This window comes from Epinephelus moara, chromosome 13 (assembly GCF_006386435.1).
Source record: "Epinephelus moara isolate mb chromosome 13, YSFRI_EMoa_1.0, whole genome shotgun sequence".
Taxonomy (NCBI): domain Eukaryota; kingdom Metazoa; phylum Chordata; class Actinopteri; order Perciformes; family Serranidae; genus Epinephelus; species Epinephelus moara.
In genome coordinates this window covers 1,164,296-1,186,829 of record NC_065518.1, presented here as the reverse complement: position 1 = coordinate 1,186,829, position 22,534 = coordinate 1,164,296, and the positions used below count along the sequence as shown (strand labels likewise).

General features: G+C 43.0%; 1 protein-coding gene across 3 annotated transcripts in view; it reads left to right on the top strand.

Moving 5' to 3' along the window:
• LOC126399456 (corticotropin-releasing factor receptor 1-like) overlaps positions 1 to 22,534 on the top strand; it is a 101,184-nt gene that overhangs the window by 29,242 nt on the left and 49,408 nt on the right. For all 3 annotated transcript variants that reach the window (XM_050059449.1, XM_050059448.1, XM_050059447.1), the window contains one exon: positions 16,846 to 16,931. In XM_050059449.1, coding sequence (XP_049915406.1) covers positions 16,846 to 16,931 — 86 coding nt within the window. The remainder of the gene's footprint in view (positions 1 to 16,845; positions 16,932 to 22,534) is intronic.

Here is a 22,534-nt window from a genome sequence, read left to right as displayed (position 1 = left end):
CCCACTCTGACATCTCTCCACTTAGTGCATGTATAGGTCCTGTTTGTGCATGTGTGTGTTCGGACCTGTGTGTAATTGACAAACAGAGTGAAAAAATTGAATTTCCCCTCGGGGATTAATAAAGTATATAAAAAAATTTTTTAAAAAAAAGTTTATTTATATAGCACATTTAAAAACAACTGCAGTCGATAAAGGGCTGTACAAATATATAGCACATTTAAAAACAACTGCAGTCGATAAAGGGCTGTACAAAATAAAAGAATGACACACAAATATAAAACAGAATAACACCGGTAAGAACAATTACATGTGTAAAAAAGATTATAAAATACTAAAATATTAAAACCACTACAAACAACCAAAGGCTTGAAAACTTGTCCATCCAAAGAGATGAAGGAAAGATGAAGGACCTGCAGCCTGATCCTCAGATGAACAAGGTCTCTGTGCTAATCTCAGTCAAGTATAAGAGGCCATAGGAAGCAGTTGCAGTAGTGTAAGTAGTATTAGGTGAATAATAAGTGGCTTTAAGGCAAGGACAGGAGGTGAGTCCACAGTGGGCACTTAAAAGCCTGAGTGGATGTAGCTGCTGTTGTCAGATCCAGAGGGAGATTATCGCAGAGTTCATGTCCACGGGTGCAAAAGTCAGCTCGCCTTTTTAGTCTGCGTCGTTGAGACAGAAAGAAGCTGAAGATCTGGGACGTATTTCAGCCGCAGATCAACCCCGAAGCCAAGAGACAAATCCATGAAAAGATTTATAGACAAGTAAAAGGATCTTAAATTGGATTCTGAAAAGCAGACGAGTGATGCAAATTCTTGTCTCTGCTCCAGTTACAGATAATATGACGGGTCACCAACTGGACTCCAAACTCAGGAATATTAAATCTGCTTAGAAACAGACTGCCACCATCATGACCCACTAAACTTAATAATTTAATTTATAACAAAACATATTTTATAAATGCTTTGTATCCAAAAAATAATGTGCAAAGTAACTTGTAACTAAAGCTTTTAAATACATGTATAAAAGACTCAGGTATCCCAAATTTGACCTTTGAACTTGGTTACAAGCCTCAGTGTTTGTGAAAAGTTACAACAGCAACATGTGCTCTAAAAGCAAATGCTGCTGCTAAAAATGCAAAACAGAAGTAAAGCCGACATCCATTGTGTCTGAGGTGTGAGCGTGTCCCTGCCCTGAATAGCAGCACAGTGAAACAGCACTTCCATGAATCAGGTTAGTAGGTACCAGGCTGGATTTCCAAAATTAGATTGCCACAAATCCTCGACTTAAGTTTATGAGCTGTAGAAGTGTGTTAGCATTGTTTCACTTTTTTATCAGGATGATCATGTTTGGACAGATCACCAGTAAGTAACTGGGCATCGTTTTAACCCCTTCAGCTCAGGTAAAAAATAAGTTAAAGGTATAAACACTGTAAGAAAGAAAGAAAGGAGGCGTGGCGTGTAAACACAACAGTGTCACCCTCCAGTGTGACAGAGTGGTTGATCAAAGATCTCGTCCTCTGCTCTGAGGGTAAGGAGTAGGGATGGGCATCAATTTTCAATTATCAGTGATTAGCCATGTTTCCATCAGCCTGTTTAGATGCGCATCTAGAAGTATCGCATCGGAAAATTATGATGGAAACGCCAAAATTCAAATTAAAATCTCCTGATTCACACAAACTAAAATACGCTCGCTTTAGCCGGGTTTTGGTTGATTCGGAAAAATGTTGATTTGCAAAACGGGGGATGGAAACAGTTATGTTCGAATTAAGTCTGACGTAGCGCACCTCTCCATGGTGATATCCACACTCCAGGTCGGGAAGGCGGTAATGCATTTACAAGCTGGTTGCCAACCGCCAGAAAACGTAGAAGAAGGAAAATGCGAGACTTGTTTTGTTTCCGGTTCTGCACGTCTGTCCGTCCTGGAAGAGGGATCCCTCCTCAGTTGCTCTTCCTGAGGTTTCTACCGGTTTTTTTCCCATTAAAGGGTTTTTTTGGGGAGTTTTTCCTGATCAGCTGTGAGGGTCATAAGGACAGAGGGATGTCGTATGCTGTAAAGCCCTGTGAGGCAAATTGTGATTTGTGATATTGGGCTTTATAAATAAAATTGATTGATTGATTGACTGATTCTGCGGAAAACTCGCGCGAGTTCGTAGTTTTCACCAAAGTCCGTACATTTAATGGAAACACACAGGATTCGTATTTCTTTTAATGCTCATTTCCCAATGATTCCAATCCCAGTGTTTCCCCTACAATGCTACAGGCCCGGCGAGCCGCCGTGCCTACGAGACCCCCCACCGGACCTATACCAGGCAAAAAATCAGAAACAGACGGAGGCTCTCATCGCTCTCCAAAGCCTCGGCGGCTTCCCTTGAGGCCTCTGAAAACACTACGCCATTGAAAGACAGAGGTTTCACTGAAAACTGAAGCCTGTAACTCTGGCTGGCAACAGTTGTAAACACCCAGGGGTGAACTGCACATGTGCGCCATTCTTCCTCTTTGGCCTGGGGGGTTGAAGCTCAAAACTGGGGCAGCTGCGCTCTCTTACAGCGACAGTCTGCACTGCACTCTTTTGTTTTCTCTCTTTTGAAATACTCGCTTATCAATTAATCAATTATTGACCGTTATTTTTTTTGATGATCAAATAATGAATTTTGATCATTTGCCCATCCCTAGTAAGGAGCCATTTTCCGTTGCTGTTCTTCTTTGAGTTAGCTGCTAACTGCAGTTAGCTGCCTTTTAAATCTCCCGGTGGTGTATTGCACATGCAGCACGCCATAAAACGTCACACCTGTCCTGTCCTGCTGGCTCACACTTTTTATACAGATGTTGATTCAGCTCTGTTGCTGCCTTTGCTGCTGGCTGAGGTGAAACAACTCTCGCCCCCATTCTGTGTTTGTGCCTTTTACAGAATGGCGAGGCGTAATAACTCAGCAACATTACCATGCTCGGAACAGGCTGTCATTAAACAAATACTTCACCCACAAAATGACCACATGTTCTACTCACCTGGTGTTACTTTGTTTTCCTCACATGCCTCCTCAGTGAACGAATAATCCAACGATAATTCTTGATGAACTGAAGTAAAGGGGGCGGAGTTTAACGACAGCAAAACATCCTCTAACTTTCATTTATCCAGTCACATGCTCAGCACTTTCTACATTGTGACTAAAACATTACTATTTAAAACACAAGTAGCGCGTCTGGGCACGTGTGTGTGTGTTTGAACTCTGCTCTTGCATTCCAGAGTTGAAACGCACTTGCCCAGGCGCGCTACTGCTCCAATGCATGAGACTGTTCATGCATGAGAAGATGCATGTGTTCAGGAAGTACTGAGCAACGACTGGATGAATGAGACTTGGATTACGTTGCACGAGTCGTGTGAGAGTTTGTAAATGGATGTTTGGATATAGTTTTGCTGTTGTTAAATGTGGCCCCCTCTTTATTTAAGTTCATCAAGAACTTTCTCTGTTTTTGGATTCCTCGTCCAGCGCGGAGACTTGCAGGAAAAGTTTACTTCACGAACTGAAGGTAACATGAGGTGAGTCACTGATACACAAATCATCATTTTGTGGACATAAAGAATATAATGAAGACATGAGCTGACAAAATCATTCGGCCTCATTTCTATTTGGGAGAAGGAATCGTCTGGAAAATAAAATATAATGAGTGGAAAAAAAGTCAGGTCTGAAGATCAAAGAGTCAAAAAGAGTTAATCTTCTTGCTGAGACTTGGAGTCTGGAGAGAAGCCTAACTGGAGCAATCAACACATGCTAATGATGTTAATCATTGCTAGCTGCTCGATATGTCTGATGTTCTCTGAGATGATTACAGCATGTTGTCAAACATATGCACGGAGGGGATGACAGAGACGTCCAGGGGGCGTTGTCCAGATCGCTCAGCCACTGATCCGTGACAGGTGCCCATGGCACTGCACGCGCCCCTCTGGGTTCGTGACTCAGCCTGGCATAGCTGTCTTTGTTGTTGCACGTCTTGCCCCACCCGGAAACCCCTTCACCATTTGTTGCCAGGCTTGACTTTCCCCTAATGGTCCCCAGAGGCAGCCCAGCGGATTTTCATATATGTGTCCCTGAAAGTGTGTTTATGTGGATGCACATTTCACTGAGTGGCTGTGAGTTGTCGGGTCTTGCGCCAGTCAGAGTGGATAGAGGATGAAGGGGAGGAGGAGGAGGGGTGTAGTTTATTTAGAGTAGTGCTCGCGGCCCGTGGGGTGGCAAAACCCTCACCCCTGCTCACCCTCCTGCTCACCCTCCTGCTCACTCACAAGGAATGCATCTTTCTGTTGAATGAGCTGGAGCGCGACGGAGCGCTCGTTGAATATTAATTTATGAGTGCATGTGGGCGTGCAGACGGAGAACATCAAAGACAGAGGAGACAAAAGAGAAAGATCTAAAAGTGATGTGATGAGCAGGTTTCTTGTTTTTTCTTTCTCCTGCAGTAAGTCGGACATGGAAAGTAGATTATTCTTCTCTCTTTAGACCTCGCTCCAAAACAAACTGTGCAGTCCTCTGTAAACCCTTGAGGTGTCTCTCGCTGCAGAACCAAACAGGAGTGAGCCAGAACACACACACCCAGCGTTAAAACTGGCATCCGTTCCCCCCTCAGTGTGGACTGCCTGCATCGTCTCCAGAGTAGCACCAGTTTCCAGTTTTGGTTTAATTTAACAAGTTTTTCTTTTAAATGAAAATGAGGTGGCAGAAAACTTTTCCATGTTTTCAGAGGAGCACAGATACAACTGCTCACCTGAACACTCTTCCTTATTAACGTGTGCAAGTGTTGAGGAGACGTGGAAAGTTGCAGTAATATGTCTGCTGTCTGGTTCGTCTCAGAAACACTCAGAATTTATTAGTTGTTAGTGAATAAAAATGTTTTTGGAGGAGACTGAGTTACGCCAGGATTAATCCCACTCTTAACAGTACAGTATTGTAAGCAGTTTGTGTGCTTATAGTGTGGAGGCATTCAAATCATTGACTTAAGAAAAAAAGTACTAATACGACACTGTGAAAATACTTCATTATAAGTACAAGTCCGGCACTTAAGTATAATTAGGAAAATGTTCTTAGATTATTAACAGTAAAAGTACAATATTTCCCTCTAATTTGTAGAAATAGAAGAAGTATGAGTGTTCAGTGGTATGAAATAGGTACTCAAGTAAAGTAAGTATCTCAAATTTAACAAGTACCTCAAATTTGTACTTAAGGGCAGTACTTGAGTAGGTGTACTTTCTTACTTTCTTTCCACCGCTGTTATTTACTGCTGCTTTATAGTGATGGGATTTCTCGTTCACTTGTGAGAGCCGGTTCTTTGGCTCTCATTCACTTGTGAGAGCTGGTTCAAAGATGCCCTCCGTTTGTTCGTTTTTGTTTTTTGTATGGTTTTTTTGCTGTGTGAGTTTAACGACGAATTGCATTGCTGATTTATCGCATCACGTGATATTGTAACGTGGACCCAGAAAAGACTCTGCAGATATAAAGTTTGGTGTAGCCATAGCAATGCCCTTTATAAACAACAAGCCTGTCAATACAAGCAAGTGCTAGCGGATAGTGGGTTAGCTTTAGCGATGTGACGTTCGCGAACGAGCCGAGTCTTTGAACCGGCTCTTTGAAGTGAACGAGTGAGCAGCTGCACTGTCTTTCTCCCTCACAAACTAGTCTCTCTCAACTTGTTACGGATCAAATAATCTGAAATTAATGGATACAGAGTCAATTAAATAAGCAAAAAACAAAGAAATTAGGAACTGGCTCGTTCACTCTAAAGAGCCGGTTCACTTGTTCACTTCAAAGAGCCGGTTCACTTGTTCACTTCAAAGAGCCGGTTCAAAGACTCGGCTCGTTCGCGAACGTCACATCACTACTGCTTTAGGCCCTGATCACACAGAAAGTGTTTCAGCAGCTGGAGGCACCTTTTCGTAATTGTGTTCAATGAGAATGAAGCTTTTTGCTCGTGGTTTTTGCGTTGAGACGCGCCTCTTGTTTCTGCACTCTAGGCGCCTGGTGTTTTTGAACTCCTCCAGTTGAAAAAAAACGGGAGGGTTAGAATAAGGAGGTGAGTTTTTAGGCTAAAATTGAGTCCCTAATTCTTTTTATACCTTCACGCCAGCATTAGCGATATCTTGACTGTCATATCTCAAACACGCCTTGCGGGAGTTTCTTCAAATTTGGCACAAACGTTCACGTGGACTCAGCAATTAACTGATTAGATTTTGGTTGTTGAAGGTCAGGGTCTCTGCGACCTTGTTCATGGCATTCTTATGAACATGGTATCTCAAAAACGCTCTGAGGGAATTTCTTCAAATTTGGCACCAACGTTAACTTGCACTCAAGGATAAACTGAGTAGAATTTGGTGGTCAAAGGTCACTGTGATCTTGTGCCCATCTCATGTCATGCATGCGATATCCGAGGAATGCCTCGAGGGAATTTCCCATCATAGAATAGAATAGAATAGAATAGAATAGAATATCTTTATTGTCATTGTAAAAATAATGAAGTGATGACGTTTTGTATCTAAAAGGTCAAAGGTCAACTTCACTGTGACATCATAATATTCTGCATAAAACACTTTTCTGGCCATTAGTCAGCGTCATAATTCATGAACAGAAGGGGAGACATTTGCAACTTGACGGGTTTGTGGAAGCAAACAAATGTGAGGCTATGTGTTCTAGTTTTAATTTAAATGAAAAAAGAAATCAGTGAGTCTAGTGCAAATATTTCAACCTGCTTTCAGTTTAAATCAGCGTGTTTCAAAACTTTTCTCAGATCAGCTTTTCCATTATAAATGTTGTAAGTTTCTACTTTCATGTTTATTTCAGTGACATTTCTCAGGTGAACCACACGTCTGTTCATGCTGAGGTTAACAACGGTCCCATCTGCAACATACGCACACTGACACTCTATGAATAGTAAATGCTTACGTATCAGCTACAAACATGTCTGAAGTGCTTCACTCATTTGAACACAGGCCTAAGATGTGCTCTGTGCATAGAAATAGACCTGGGTAAGTGATTACACTGCACCTCAGTGAGAAACTTTGTACAGTGACTTCACCTGCAGAGTCTTTGAGCTGTGAACAATGGCTGACCTGCATGAATACGTAAACGCATCATGTTTCAGCTCACATTTTTATTATTGTGAACACGATATCTCAGGAACGCCTCGAGGGAATTTCCTCAGATTTGGCAAAAACCTGCCTTAATACTCAACATGAACTGATTAGACTCTGGTGGTCTGAGGTCAAAGGTCACTGTGGCCATAACTCAATAATTCATATAATCATCATGACAAAACTTCACACAAATGTCTAATAGGACGATAAAATGATGACGATTTATATCCATAAGGTCAAAGGTCAGCGTCACTGTGACATCATAATGTTCTGTAAACACTAGTCAGCGTCATATCTCAGGAACAGAAGGGGAGACATTTGGTCAGATACTGGATCGTTGACACTAATCTTGGGTGCTCAACTTGAAACTGTGGTGATTATATAGATCTTCTGTGCTGCCGGGTTGAAGACGTGTGTGACGCATTTGTGTTTCTGCCAAAAATACACTGAATAGCTTTTAATAAATTCCTTCAAAATCTTCACTACATATATTATATGAGTTTGGACAGGCGTGGATTTAAATTGCAACTTGACAGGTTGGTGGAGGAATATAAGTGTGAGGCGGTAATTCTGTTTTGCTCTACAGCTGTGCAAAAGCCACCTCCTTTAGTGCAAATAATATGTTGTTCTCCTTCCTGCTGGTTCTGGTTTAATTAGACCTCTGCTCAGAATGCACAGAGGAGGAAGATGCTTCTTAGCTGCAGCCATTGATCCGATGTGTTGAAACGCTAAGTAAGTGTGACTAAATTTGGGTCAGCATATCTGCTCATGTAGGGCCTACAATTACAGCAGCGTTTCTGCTCAGCTCTGCGTTTTTTAGCCCCTCTGAGGACCCTCCGTAGACTGATCTGTGTTACTTACTGTTGTGTTTGCACAGCCCGTAGTGTTTGGAAATAAAATTAAAGGAGGATCATTTAGCCCCGGGCTTGGAGTACTGCCGGTGTTCCATCCACATGTACCTAGAGCTCCTGTTTCCACAGGGAGGATTTAACACCTGGCACAGGCCCCTTTCTGTTTTTACCACTCATTCAGAAACAACAATGGCCATCAGTGAGCAAAGATTAGAACTGATATGTACATTGTAGTGTACAACAATGAAATCCAAAGTGAGTCATCTAAAGATACTCCACAGACAAACCTTTCTGCTCTTAATATAACTCCTGGCAACTCACCAGTTTGGCTGCAGCCACTAAATGAAATCAGCAGATATTTTAGGGACCTTGAGCTCGTGACCGATGCAAACAGCGTTTTACGACGCTGTCAGAGGCTCGTTCGCCGCAACCTGCAAGAAGACAGCAGGAGAATGTTAATAAAGTAGTGCCGCTGCAGTCTGAGCGAGGTGTAGGCTGCTGGGACAGAAAGCAGCTGCACAGTTTGAATCTCACATCATCCATGCATGTTATGTTTGACTGTTTGCAGTACATGTGCTACTGAGAGTGCACCCAGTAACTTTTAATAATGTGAGAGAGAATGAGACTTCTCCAAGAAACATTCAGGAACTGGCCTCTGTCCCAACTTAACCACACAAATACTGGCCCCAACACATCTTGTTCACTTACTGAAAGTCACGTCTTTGTATCAACTCAGGTCACCCATTAAAGGAAGAGTTCAACATTTAGGGAAATCTGCTTAGTCGTTGTCTTTCAGGAGGTGGCTAGCTTAGCTTAGCATAAAGGCTGGAAATGGGGGGAAACAGCTTGTTGGGCTCTCTCAAAGCGAAACCCACACCTACCACACCTCTAAAGCTCACCAGTTAACACACTGTGTCTTGTTTGTTTAACCTGAACATAAACCTGACCTGAAATTGACATTTTTATCAATTTGCACATAGAAAAACAGCAGAATTTCAAGCAAACATCCACTGAAGAGCTGAAGTCATCATATCTGCGTGGAGTGATGATGAGACTAACCTTTCTCACATGAATACATACAGCAAACGTAAATGTCAGATTTCCATCACATTTTCCAGAGGGTTTTGTTGGTTTGAGGTTTTACTATAGAGCTCTTTTATATGACATCATCTCGTGGCACCTTCTTCCTTTGCAGTGATTTAATGGTGTCTGGCTGTAGCACAGTAGTGGTGGGAAACGCACATTAATAATCATTTTCTGAAACCGATTTCCTGGAAATTCTTTAAAGATTTATCCAAAATTTGGGTGGATACGTGGTTTGATTTTGGTGTGTGTACAGGACGGTTCACACAGAGCTGTGCACAGTAGTTGTCCAGTAGTTTGCCAAGAAATGTTTCCAGCGCGTAACGCCCCCCCTAAAACTATAAATTGTTGTTTTTGCATTTGTTGGGATTAAAACAAACGAGCTACAACATAATGAGCTCTGGAGGTGTTGTATTGTGTGGTTTCTCACCTCGGCCAGAGCCAGACTACTGTAGCTGCTTTCAATTGTCAAATATTTGCCTCCACGTATCTGAACCCAAAAGGAAACAGGCTTTGCATTCTGCAACTGCTGGAAACAAGTGACAGCAGCAATAACACTGCCACTGTGTTGTCTGGGCATTTAATCCACTTTAATTTGCCACAGCTGTAAAACTGCCTCATTCACACTGCCCACCAACAGGATTAGAAAAAATGACGGAGACTGACATTGATTTTTTTGTCATAAAATATTGTGTGCAGTCTGTTTTTATTCAGCAGTATATTGTATATGTCACCATCCTTCTGTCAAAGCTTTAAGACACAGTCAGACACAGAGCTGCAGGTCAGTGTGAAATTAAATACAACAAAAATTTGTTTTTTGCTTTGAAAACGTGAGTGTGTTAAAGGACCAGTTCAACATTTTGGGAAATGGACCTCAACATTTTCTTTAAAGAGCAACTTGCAAGTTGAATTTCTTTTTTTTCTTATATTATTTTACAAGATACAATATCCTCAGTGTTGAGCACAGAAACAAAGGATGTGACAGTGATAAAAGTTTATAGTTTTACCAGTAGATTTTGCAGGTTTATTTCTGAAATCATGTTTTAACCATCAGTTTGGCACGGTGGATGAGTCTAAACACTACAGCACCCATGAGCCTCAGCTTCCGTTTCCATAGAGAAGAAGCCAGTCAGAGCGGTAGTGAATTCAAACACACAGCCTTTGTCACTACTAGGACTGAGCTGAATAGCTGAAGAAATGAGTGACCGGTACAGAGAATGTGCTTTTTACGAGTATTATCGTGTGGATATACTGTACGTACTCATCATGAAGGAACATCCTCATTTTGGTAGCTGTGTTCGATCTCTTTCTTTTACGCTCCAAAATGATCTGAAACTCAATCTTGAGATTGTTTTTTAAAAAGGTTTTCTAATAAATAATCAATATAGCAAATGCTGATCAACCCGAATCAGTGTCAGGCTTAAAATAACAGCTTCCAGTTACATCCCAGTCGCGCCCATTTCTGGTTTAAACTCCGCCCATTCAGAGTCCAGATACGAATGCAGATTATTTCGTTTGTTGAACAGATAAAGAATCAGATAACGACGTACAAACTCGTCCCTCGTCGCTGCATTAATCCCAAAATGACCCATAGATTTAAAACAAACTACAGATTATAAAATCTTCACAAAACGATCAAGTTAGCTTCTTTATCAGTTGAACCTTTTTATATTGAAGCCAAATAATAATTAGAATAAATTCACAGCAATCAAATTATGGTTATTAATCAAACAGAAAGTCAGCCGTCTGCTGATGATGTTGGTTTTCTCCTTCCAGCGACTCACAGCTGTCTGAATTATCTCCTCACCTTCCTTTCTTGTCAAGGTTGGACATTATTTTTCCTCAACATCAGAAGTCCCCGATCAAGGGGGCAATTCTTTTTTAAAATACAGGAACTTAAGGGGCGGGGCTTCGGTCAAACACACACAGCGCTACTGCTTCAACTCGTGTGTGGCTTCATTCATTAAACAAGGACGAATTTATGATTGGACAATTTCAGGACAAGGGGACAAAGAGAGAGACAACGCTGCGGTGCTGTGAGAAAGTCAGTGACTGAGAGATATAAAACGTTATTTTCTGACGATGGTCACGTTCTACAGCACAAATAAATAACCATCAAGCACTCAACAGATGATTACTGTGGAGACTTATTTTCCTCTCTCTGCATTTCATCCCTTACATCCAACTTTAAGCAATTATGAGCAGCAGTAAATGTCACCGCAGCGAGACAAAACCAAAGTAGAATTTTTTAAAATGAACTTTCAGATGAAACGACTGCACACTGAACTGCAGCTGCAGTGTGTTCTCCACCAGGAGCTCTCCGTCATGCTGCTTTGTCAGAGGACTAATTTGGCTAACCTTGATGGTTCTGCAGACCGAGGTGGAAACACAGATAACAGTGGGCTGAAGGAGTAGTTCCTTAAAAAGTTGTCCTAAAAGTCCCTGGAACTTTGGGTCCTAACGCGTCTTTAGTGGGCTTTAGAGGCAGGTTATATTTCCTCCCTTCACACAGAGCCGTCTCCTCCTGCCTCCAGCCTTCATGCTAAGCTAACTGTTTCCTGACTGCAGCCACAGACAGACATGAATCTGATACCAGTCGTCTCATCTGGCTCGCACAAACAAACAAAGCAAATAAGGACATTTCCTAAAATGTCCAACTCTTCCTCCAAATTATTTCAGCTGTCAGACGTTTTCCACACATTTCACTGTGCACAACAATCCAGCCCCAACAACAACAGTGCTGCTGCTATTATAACTAAGGAGTAATGAAACTGTGCCTGGGCATTAAATCCACCCTAATTTGCTTCAGCTGTGAAACTGCTCTCACCTCCTCTCGTGCAAACAAAGCCAAAACATAACTAAATGAACATGTTGCTTAATTTGATTACATGAAGGGATATCTTCAGTGACATTGAGTCTTTAATACATGTAAGGACAAATACTGTCTATTTTTATAAAGAGGTTTAACAGTCATAAATCACTGTGTGGTCCAGTGCCAGAACGAATTTATTTCAAGGTCATGCTGCTTGATTTGACGGCGCTACCATTTATACCTTTAAGCTTCTGGCTCTGCTGCGACGTCTCTGTGTGGGCCTGTGTTTCTCTGCTTTTACACATTTCTTTAAAAAATTTCACTGCACTTTTAAATTTGTGCTTTCTTAATAAAAAGACTGTATTGCTTTGACTGTAATACGTTCACGTTATTTAGGACCATGAACCCAGAGGAAAGTTGTCCAGTCATGCGGTTTGATTTGAACACAAGAAGGAATTATGGGAGTGCTCTGAAAATGTGTGTTTTTTGTTGAGGAAATTTTTTGCCAGTGTGCTTAAATTCAGTGAGTTAGAAGTCTGATTATGGGAAATGGATTTTCTCCAGAGAAATAAAGCAGTTTAAAATCCAAAATGCAGATAGTGAACTGCCGTCCTTGGACTCAAATTGAAAAATGTCACTCCATTAAGAATCCAAAAAATCTAACAAAACTATGAATTCTGCGTATGTGTGTGTGTGTGTGTGTGTGTGTGTGTGTGTGTGTGTGTGTGTGTGTGTGTGTGTGTGTTTTAGGGCCGTCTATTACAGAACTTTTGACTTTGACATAATTCTCCACAGACAGATTTTAAAGCTCTCTAGGATATTGCGTTTGGGGTTTAGGGAATATCACAGGCTAGGTAATCTTGATTGGGGATGACAGTCCCCTTACACTGTCAACATGCTATTTTTACCCAGCTCATTGCACATTATTGCCCTCAGGCAACCCAATCCCATTTCATCTCTTATCCTTCCCCAAATTTCTCATTATTTAAACATGCATTTAAGGTTATCAGCCCCATCTCTGCCCATCAGCACGATAATGTGGATGCATTTAACAGGTTTCTCTTTGTAGTTCAAACAGAGCTTATCTTCATGGTGGACACAACTGAAATGTCAGTGTTGTGTTTGGATGTTAATCAGTAAACCAGAGAAAGACCAGAGACTTACTGTGTTATTGTTGTGAGTCAGAATTTTAGACTCTACCTGCTCGCACTCTCGGGGCTCTAATTAAACGATCCGTCATGCATCCTCAAAGTGCATGTCGTAGGGGCATTTAGGGCGTATCCAACCACCTGTGCTAATTAAATGGCGCATAACCTCTGTGCAGAGTAAAGCACAGAAGGCAGAGGGGTTGTATTTAGTCCCTTAATTAATCCTAGGTGTGTTTTGGGTGTAACATAAATTCAACCGATCACAGTGTCATCTCTCATTTCCTTTAAAAAGCAGAACCTGACACACTGCTATCTCAATGCATTCTCATCCCCACTCGTCACGTATCTCTGCATGTCAGTGCTGTTCACGTCTACGTATTAAGGTGCGGACACACCAAACCGACATCAAAGAACTAGCGGTGACGAAAGCCAACTGTTGTGTCGTCTACGTCGCCTCACGTCGCCCTGTGTCAGTTGCATTTGAACACACTACACGGACTACATCCGACGGCCAAGTAGCACGTACGTTCTGCGCCTGCGTGAGAGAGAGCGGAGTGAGAGAGTGGTACATCCTGTCAGCCGAGGGGTTTCCTATCTGTGCAGCCGAGCACCGCAGCACCTCCACGGACTATTACATCCAGACGGTCCCGGTGTTTCCTCCGCAGGCTCCACTTCACTCAGCTGCCCGATAAACCCGCTGCTTCTTCCCACTTTAACCTGAATAACAAACCAGGGCTCGGTGCTCCGGTTGGATCCAAACGGAGAGCCGGGGCTAGCTCAGAGACTAGCGGAGGCTAACTGGCTGTGCTTCCCTCCGGTCATGCTGCGGCTAACGCTCCGCTAGCCGCTCCCAGCTAGCTCCGGTTTGTTATTCAGGTTAAAGTGGGAAGAAGCAGCGGGTCTGTGGGGCAGCTGAGTGAAGTGGAGCCTGAGGAGGAAGCACCGGTTAGCCCCGGTTTCACTACAGGCAGATTCACTCGCTACAGGGGCGAGGAAATAAAACCTGAACAGCCAATCAGAGTGATCTCTCTCACCAACATGCTCAATCGGCCGAAAAGCCGCCAACGCCAAAGTGCAGACAGTGCGGGACACACCGCAAAAACTAGGCCGACAGACGCTCACCAACGGCCCGACTTTGGCCGATGGCTGACTGTCGGCTTGGTGTGTCAGGGCCTTTACACGCTAGCTATCCTCCTGCCTTTGTTGTTGACGTTAGGTTTAGGCACCAAAAGCAGGTGGTTAGAAAAAAAACATCATGGTTTGGCTCTACGTTCACACAGGAAGTGAACAGTGGCCTCTCAGGTGAAAGTCCAGGGTGTGTTGGATGGACCCATCCACCACCCTCTTGTCCGCCCTGTAGGGACTTTCCAGCTCCTTATATTGCGTTGTTACTGACAGCATTTCATCTCATTTTGGGCTTTTAGCGTTGTTGATGCGTGGGTGCTCTGATGCCAAAATCACTGACAAAGCAGCGGTAGTTGAACAGGCTGCTGTTTACATTACCAATTTGACAAATTGGAAAGGCATTTTTTTGGTGAGAGTAGCACAGTAAGAGCAGTAGTGTCACTGCAGCCAATATCGTAGGACACTGAAGCAGTGAAACTAAATCTTTTTAAACACTAGTAAACACGCTAAAAATAGGCTGTGAACTGTTTTCCCATCACCACCAGACCGGAGCTGTGTACACGGCTCTGCAGCAGATGAGTATGCCTCTCTGTGTGTTTTGTTTTTTCTGGTGTGTGACGTTCGACATCATGGAAAGGCCAGAAAACAGGTTGGTAAACAGCAGAAAGCAGCATGGAGGCCTGAGGTCACTTCTTTTTTATATCTCTCACTTATTCAGTCGCTCTTCAGTGCGGGCTACTTTGGATCAATGTTTGCACGCTGCTTGGCGAGAGATGGGCGGTAGTTTGTGGCGGTGCATCGTTGCATCTCATCAGTGAAGGTTGTGCCGCTTGTTGTGTTTCCATCAGTGCTGATCAGAACCAGATTGCAACCTTTCCCATTACAGTAAAAAGCCAGACGTTAGCGGTTGTTAGCAGGTTTTTGGTGCAGTGTAAAAGGGGCTTTAATGTGAAAGGCTAGCCAGGCTAACAGCTCCCTTAGCTCCAGGCTAACAGCTTCTCTAGCCTGGGGCTAAGTGCAGTGTGAAGAGGGCTGATGAAGCGTTTTGTAGAGATGAGGGAAGCTGCAGTTGGGCAACAATGCTCGGTCGATTTGTCACAATGAACGACCTCTCTCACAAAAAAGCAGTCATGTTAGCCATTGTTATCCTAAAGAATATTGATTTGAGCTGTTTTAACTTGGGTCCATTGTTCTTCCATCTGTGGGAAGCAAAGGGTTAATGAGCGCTGAGATGCAGACAGCACTTCAGAGGCCTGGAGCCAGGTTACCTTCAGTGCCGACAGTGTAGATTCTTGCAGTTTGGCTAAATGTTGGCTAACCTCAGAGAAGACAGACTCTAGCAAGCACTTCATTTTATTGATGCTGTGTTTCATTATTTCTGGATGTTGACAGCTTTCCTCATGCAGAGAAAAACCCACTGAAGCTTTAACTGTGTCAGCGATAGCTCTGCAAACTTCACTTTCTCCACTTTCTTTGCTCTGAAATCTGTCACTGAGAAAGGTTTCTAACGACCCGAGTCGACCCGCCTGGAGATCAGGGTCAGATCTGTCCATATAAGTGAGTGAAAAATGTTTTGTTTTGGGACGAGTGATTAACTGTCTGACACACTGGTACGTGCTCTCAATGCTGATCGTCTAAACCCAGTGACAGAGAGCTTTTTCTCCTCTGAAAACTGTTGTGATTTTTTTTTCTATTTTTATGTATATGTCAGCCTGTTAACATTATTAAGTGGCAGGCACCAGAACTAACTTAGTTCCATCCATGCTTTGTAATTTAAATGAAGTGAACCTCAGCTCTCAGGCTGTCAGATCCAGCAGCCTCACCTGCAGACAGCCGATGATGTAAAAATAAATATCATCTTTGAAATATTTTGCTCCTTTTAACTTTAAATTGCCTCATTTGCAGTATTTCAACTCCACGGTATCCTGTTTGATGATTTCATTTCCTTCATCTTAAGAAATAATAAATGTGAAATGACAAATGTGAAATTTGTTACAGATTATTTCATGTCTGTCCCGTGAATGTGGCGAGAAATGTGTGCGATGACAGGGCGAGCCTGCATGGAGAAATATATTTTTACTCATCACTTGTCAGAGCCTTCATGCTGACCCCCGACTATTTGGGTTGCATTATCCAGCCATGTGCAGAAATGGTGTTTTTTTTTCTAAACAGAAAATGGCTCCAATCTGAGTCTTTCTGTTGATTTAAAGGAGGCGATACAGATGCCAGAATATGCCTTTTAATTGTGTCACAGCTCGCAGGAGAATCATCAATAACTGTTTATGTGAAGAACTTGTCCCTGCCTTTCTCTGCCCACACCTTGTGTGCACAGCACGACACAGGGACAAACTGTTTTGTGTAAAATGTTAGAAAATGCGGGTCGATCGCAGGTCATTGGTGATAAAAAGCGACGGTCTAAATGTAAGGAACGATAACAATGCTTAGGCAGAGGGTGGCAGACTGTCCTGACAGCAAACGTGTGAAAAGTCACAGCTTGTAAGACTACCTCTAACGATATCTCTCCCTATTAGCCTCAAAAGCAGAAAAGGTCACACTGCCACTATGCATCGAGCAGGAATTCACATTTTGTGCATTTCCAGGCATACGAGGCCAAAACAAGAATCACTCTCTGAACAAAAGGAAAATATGAGAAGCATCTTTTTTAACAGCGTCCCTCTGTCCTCTTTCTTCTCCTCCTCTCTGCAGATAATGTTTATAGGAAATGTCTTGCAAATGGGACGTGGGCGCTGAAGGGGAACTACTCCATGTGTAAGGCCATACTTCACGAGGAGGTAAGATGTCACAGCGTGTGGCGTTTGTGTGCATGTATACTGATTAATGAGGCTTTTCACAAAGACCCTGAAAGCATGAAACATAATCAACACGCAGCCACACAGGCGGCGAGGTCAGCAGTGGACGATGACTGCGGCAGGTTCATTTATAGTGAATATGGACTGAGGGTTCGGGTGCTCAGTGCCTGCAGCCATAAACGGGCACTAGAGGCCAAACGATAAATACAGTGAATGCACTGTGAAATGCCCAGCAGCATCACTTAGAGGCTCCAAAAGCACAATAAATGAGTAGCATCAAAAAGCAACTGCAGCTTAAATGTCATGTTGCCTAATGTTTCAGGGGCTTGGCTGGTTTCATACGTAGGTGGGAGCCTGAAATCTGCAAATCAACCTGCAGCTATTTCTCCTCTGAACGCACAAAACCAAAGAAGGGTTTCATTTTGTAAATTCCTCAAAAGAAACGGCAGCCACAACAACTGTGATTTTTCTAAACACCCTTGTCCTCTGGCGATGAAGAGCAAGAAAACACAGCCAGCTGAAAGCAGAGCACGCTGCTGTTAAGGTCCTGCTGTGCTCCAGATTTTCATCCTTTCACATGTTGCTGTTCTGTTGTTGTTGTTGTTGTTTTTTTTGCATGCTCTTAGCCTCCACCTGGATGGAGTATTGTGATGTGCACATGTGGTGGTGATGAGCGCCCGTTTTAATTAGGATCCATCCAGCACAGGACAAAGCTTTCAGACAGAACACGCTGACCTAAATCAGCCTGCGACGAGTAGACATCTGAAGTACTGTATGTGAAATGTAAAATTACATGACGGAGACATGACACAGTATGTTTTGTTTTGCCTGACCTCACCATCTGCTGCAACTGAATATTAAACAGTGGAGTTTCCATAAACATTGTTACCCTGTGCTGATTTGATGAGCTGCTCTTTTTATTGTAATTATTTTAGAGACAAGTGAGTCTGTCCTGCATTTAAAGGATGAAGCTGGGATCATTTGTCAGCCAGCAGTATGTGAGTACGAGTCTCTGCCCTGTCTGTGCCTTTTAGCACAATCATTAAACTAATTAAATGGTATCATTTCCATAGTTTCCTAGAAACTATCAGGCAGGTTGCTGCACCGGAAAGATAGAAAATGACAGATTATTTTAGAAAATACTTGTTTAATTCAACATTACTGATGATAAAAACAACAGTTGAAATACTTCACTTCTCTGGTTGAGCTGCTGGAAGTAAATATGAGGATTAGGCCCATGTCCTATATTAATTTATATTGTCAACAGAAAGACTGAAGGCCGTCCCTAAATACTGTCTGACCTCTCTACCCTGACTGTGAGCTTTATAAACACTTCTCCAATATATTGTTTCATATCTTTTAAAGGCTCAGTGATTTTCTAAAACAGCTGGGAGCTGTAGTTTTTATCAAATAGCAGGAAGTGCATTTGTTGGGGACTATTTTCAGTGGCGGAATAACACACAGTTGGTGCTCTAGTTAGCAGTTACAGCAGCAGGATGGTGAATGTTACGGTATAATCAGATTTAATTTGGTGTCACCTAATGTATTCAGGCTGATGTCACGTTCATGTCAAGTGAGTCAGTTTGTTTAGCGAGTCGTCTCGCTAAGGTCATTTGTTAGCGGTTGCTAAGGATGTTTAACTTTTCACAGAAGGTGAAGAAAACACGTAGATTCTAAGGATGTTGTTAGCCACTCGTAGTTGCTCTCTTGCCAAGATTTAGATAAGAAGATTGATACCACTGCTGTCTGTGTCTCAAGCTAGGAGGCAATTAGCTTAGCTTAGCATAAAGACTAAAAGCAGAATTCTGTTGTAACTGAAAAAATACACCTGCCAACGCCTCTGAAGTTCCCTGTCAACACATTGCATCTTGTTTATTTCATCTGCACAAAAACAGCGATATATAATGGACACATTAGCTCGCTGTTTACTCCTGCTACAATTCTTAATGCTAAAATAAGCTGGGGTCAGCCCTATGTTCCCACATTTCTAGGACATTTTCAAAATTAGGTCTTGTGTTCCTACATTTCCCTAAAATTTAAGCCCTATCCCCCCCCAAGGGTTAGGGGGGATAATAGGTTGGGTGTAACTGGCTACCAAATTGGGAGAAAGAGGGATAAAATCTGATACAAATTTATGAAAAGGAAATGTGGGAACATAGAGCTGTGGGAACATAGGTACGCTCCCGATAAGCTTAGCTAACTCCCTCATAAGTCAAGCTTTTTAACACAAACATGAGAGTGATGTTGCTCTTCTCATCTAATGTTTTTTCCTGAGGTTTACGTCTTTTTTAAATTCTCTACAAGTGTCAGCTGCACGATGAGGCGCTAAACTTTGGCTCAAACACTGCACTCGTCTGTTTTTACCCAGCCGTCCAGTTACAGTGGAGCAGGGACAGAGACCACAAAGACCAACCGTCACATCTTACATGCTGAACAACAGTGACAACAGTGGAGGGGAAATATGTTCATATACTGTAGACTATACCTGAGGCTCCCAACTGAGGGTCGCAGGTCCTCTCTGAATGAACCGCAAGTGACTCACAAACGTGTCAGATTTGTAGAAAACACACTTTATTTTGAAGCACAGTGAAAATCCAGCACAGAGCTCTTGTTGTCAAGTGCTGTTTCCTGCTGTAGAGTGAGCGACTAATGAACAGCCACTCCACAGAGACAGTAAACCAGCTTGACGACACGTTCAAATGCAATTATGACACTAGCTCCTTTTACACTGCCAGATTTTCGGCGAATGTTGGGCCGTTTAGAGCCGGATTGGCGAGTTGATCCGAGGTGCCCAATTTTCCTCCTCGTAGGGTAGACATATTGGTGGAACCCTTTTGGTTTAAACAGACCGAGGCGGCATTCCGCCACGGGAGGGGCTGTTGAGGACTTGTGGGAGGAGCTGTTGATGACGCCGCACGTGCGAGCCACTGGTGGTGGATAAACAGGAAACAGCTGATAGCAGGAATTAGCGAGCAGCTAGTAGCAAGAGGGAAACACAAACCTGACAGACACTGTAAAGATGAGCAACTGGGGAGACAAGGAATTGCGCGCCCTCCTTGTCCTCGCAAACGAAGAGGCCATTAACCGTCAGATGACGGGGACGGTGAAGAACGGGCCGACTTACGAGAGAATCGCCGAAGGACTGACCAGCCGCGGCTTCCCTCCCACGTCACTGTTTACGTCACACGCTGAGCTACACGTTTTGTTACTTGCTCACGCCCCCCATTGCCCCGAAAAAGGCACATTCTGTATAAACAAAAGTAGGTAGGCGGCATTTTGCTGCACTCCCCGATTTTGTTTTTATACTGCCAATGCTGAAAAAAGACTGATTGGGCTTTCCTGCAAATTTGCACAACTCCTGTTTAAAAAGGGCTTCTGATATATTTTACTGTGTGGACCTTGAACTAATGACGAAGGAGAAACCTGGACCTCGTGGCTGGACCAGTTGAGAACCACTGGGCTATATGTTTGTATGTTCCCTCTCATGACCCCACTCAGACTGGCAGGTCTGTCCTCCCTCCTTGCGTGCTTCAGTCTTCCCTTCATCCAGAACAAGCACTCTGCCTTGCACCGACATTATTACTTCTGGGATATTCTGTTTCATAGCAACCAGACGCAAGCAGAGCGTCTCAGCTGGAGAACCGCTGCGCCTCCAAAGCACTCTTAAGCGCTTCCAGCTGGGTGTTTCCTGAGGAGCGTCTGTTGTCCTCAGCTGGGAAAAGACCCTTTGGCGGACACGGTGCCACAGGCATGTTTCCGAAAATGTCGAGCTTTTCATGTCAGAGTTATCTCTGCAGTGTGTCGTACAAAAACCTGGATATAGCTTTATTTCTGAAGCACCATTTTTGTTTGTTTGTTTTATTTGTCTCCCATATTTAATCCCAGCTACAAAACTCAGATTGCATGGATCGTTTGGTTTCATCAGGCTCTGGATCCACAGACTTATTGGTTTAAGTCTCTTCGTGGGATTTGTTAACAATAACAGAGATATAATTAATCTCTGAAGGATTTAGTCTGACGTGTGACGGCGTGTTAAACCTGTCAGGTGCACGCCATGGGGTGTGATTCTTGCATTGGGACTTGTGTTACATGTCATATGCCTCTCTGTTTCCAGTTTACTCTGTCATCTGTCAAATGCCAAAAAAAGGAACCAACTACAAAAAGCTGCCAGTTAGGTCACCAGACGCGGTGCAGTTGTAGTCATTTGTACTTTATAGATCTGTGAGCATGTTGTGGAATGAGAGCCTTCATTTAGTGTTTTCTGAGAGACTCTGATGTCGGATCGATCGCCCGCAGAAGATGGATATAGACTGTCTGACCTTTTAAAAATGTGTGTTTGATTTTTTTCCTTTTTGTGGCCATGAAATAAATCACCAGGTAACAGCGGTGGCGTGATTGACATCAGGGGGGAGGAGGAGGGGGAGTTGAAGTAGCTTCTCTTTAAAGTTCAGCCTGTATTGAACCGGATATGCAGCGGCCCCACTGGGAGGAGAGAGTGTGTGGATCAAAGGCTTATTGGAAAGTTTATTTGTGGGGAAAAAGAATCCTTCTCTCCTTTTGGGACTCACTGGAGGTTATTTTCTCAAATATACAATAAGTACCTTTGTTGTTTCTTTCAGGAGGAGAATGAGTCAGGTTTGAGTTTGACTCTCGTGGCCCACACATTTTCACACAGACCTGAGGCTAGTGGTGGGTGGGTCCTATATTATCCTCTTGTCATCCACCCCCTCCTCTCCGAGCTCTGCTATCCATTTTAAAGCCTCCTGTGTGCTTGATTTATATCCTGATGTGTTGGCCAGTCCTGCACAAGTCCGTGTCTGTTAAAGGACTGATTCACATCTTTTTATCAGGTCTGTGTTACTGCACACATCCTCGTATGGACACTGAGTGATTACTCTTTCAATGTGTCGTCACTAATCATCGTAATCACTCCTTCTGTCACACTAACCTTGAAGTGATCCCTTTATATTGTGACTCCGCTGTAAGACATGGACGGCAACATCTACATCCTTTGTTTGGTGGAAAGAAGCATTTCACTGCAGCAGAGGGAATTGTTCAGGGACAATACACGTATATGTAACTCCCAGGATGAAAACATACCTGTGTGATTTATCTAACTCAGACTGCTGAAGCCTCTTATTAGCTTTAGAAACCATGAGCTGTGCGTCAGTGCTTTTAAAACAAACCACTTTGTTTGCTTTGATTTGATTTCTTTTGTCAGGTTCCTCCGAAATTTGCATCACAATGTTTCATGGCCAAAACAAAGCACAACATTTAGCCTGACAGCAAAACAAAACACAACAAACGTATACAGTTTATTACATCCAGTGGAGGAGGAAGGAGTCAGATCCTTAGTACTATTACCATGCTGTGAAAATACTCCATTACAAGTAAATGTCCTCATAGTTAAGTAAAAGTATGTAAATACTAGTTCATACCCACTGAGTGCACAGCTGCACATGTACAGTTTCACATGGTGTGTGTTTGGGATACAGGTCATAGGAAATTGCAGATTAAATAGTCAACTGAACCCATTAAGAAGAGCAATGTATTCACACAGAGTGTTTGTGAAGTTGATAGTACGA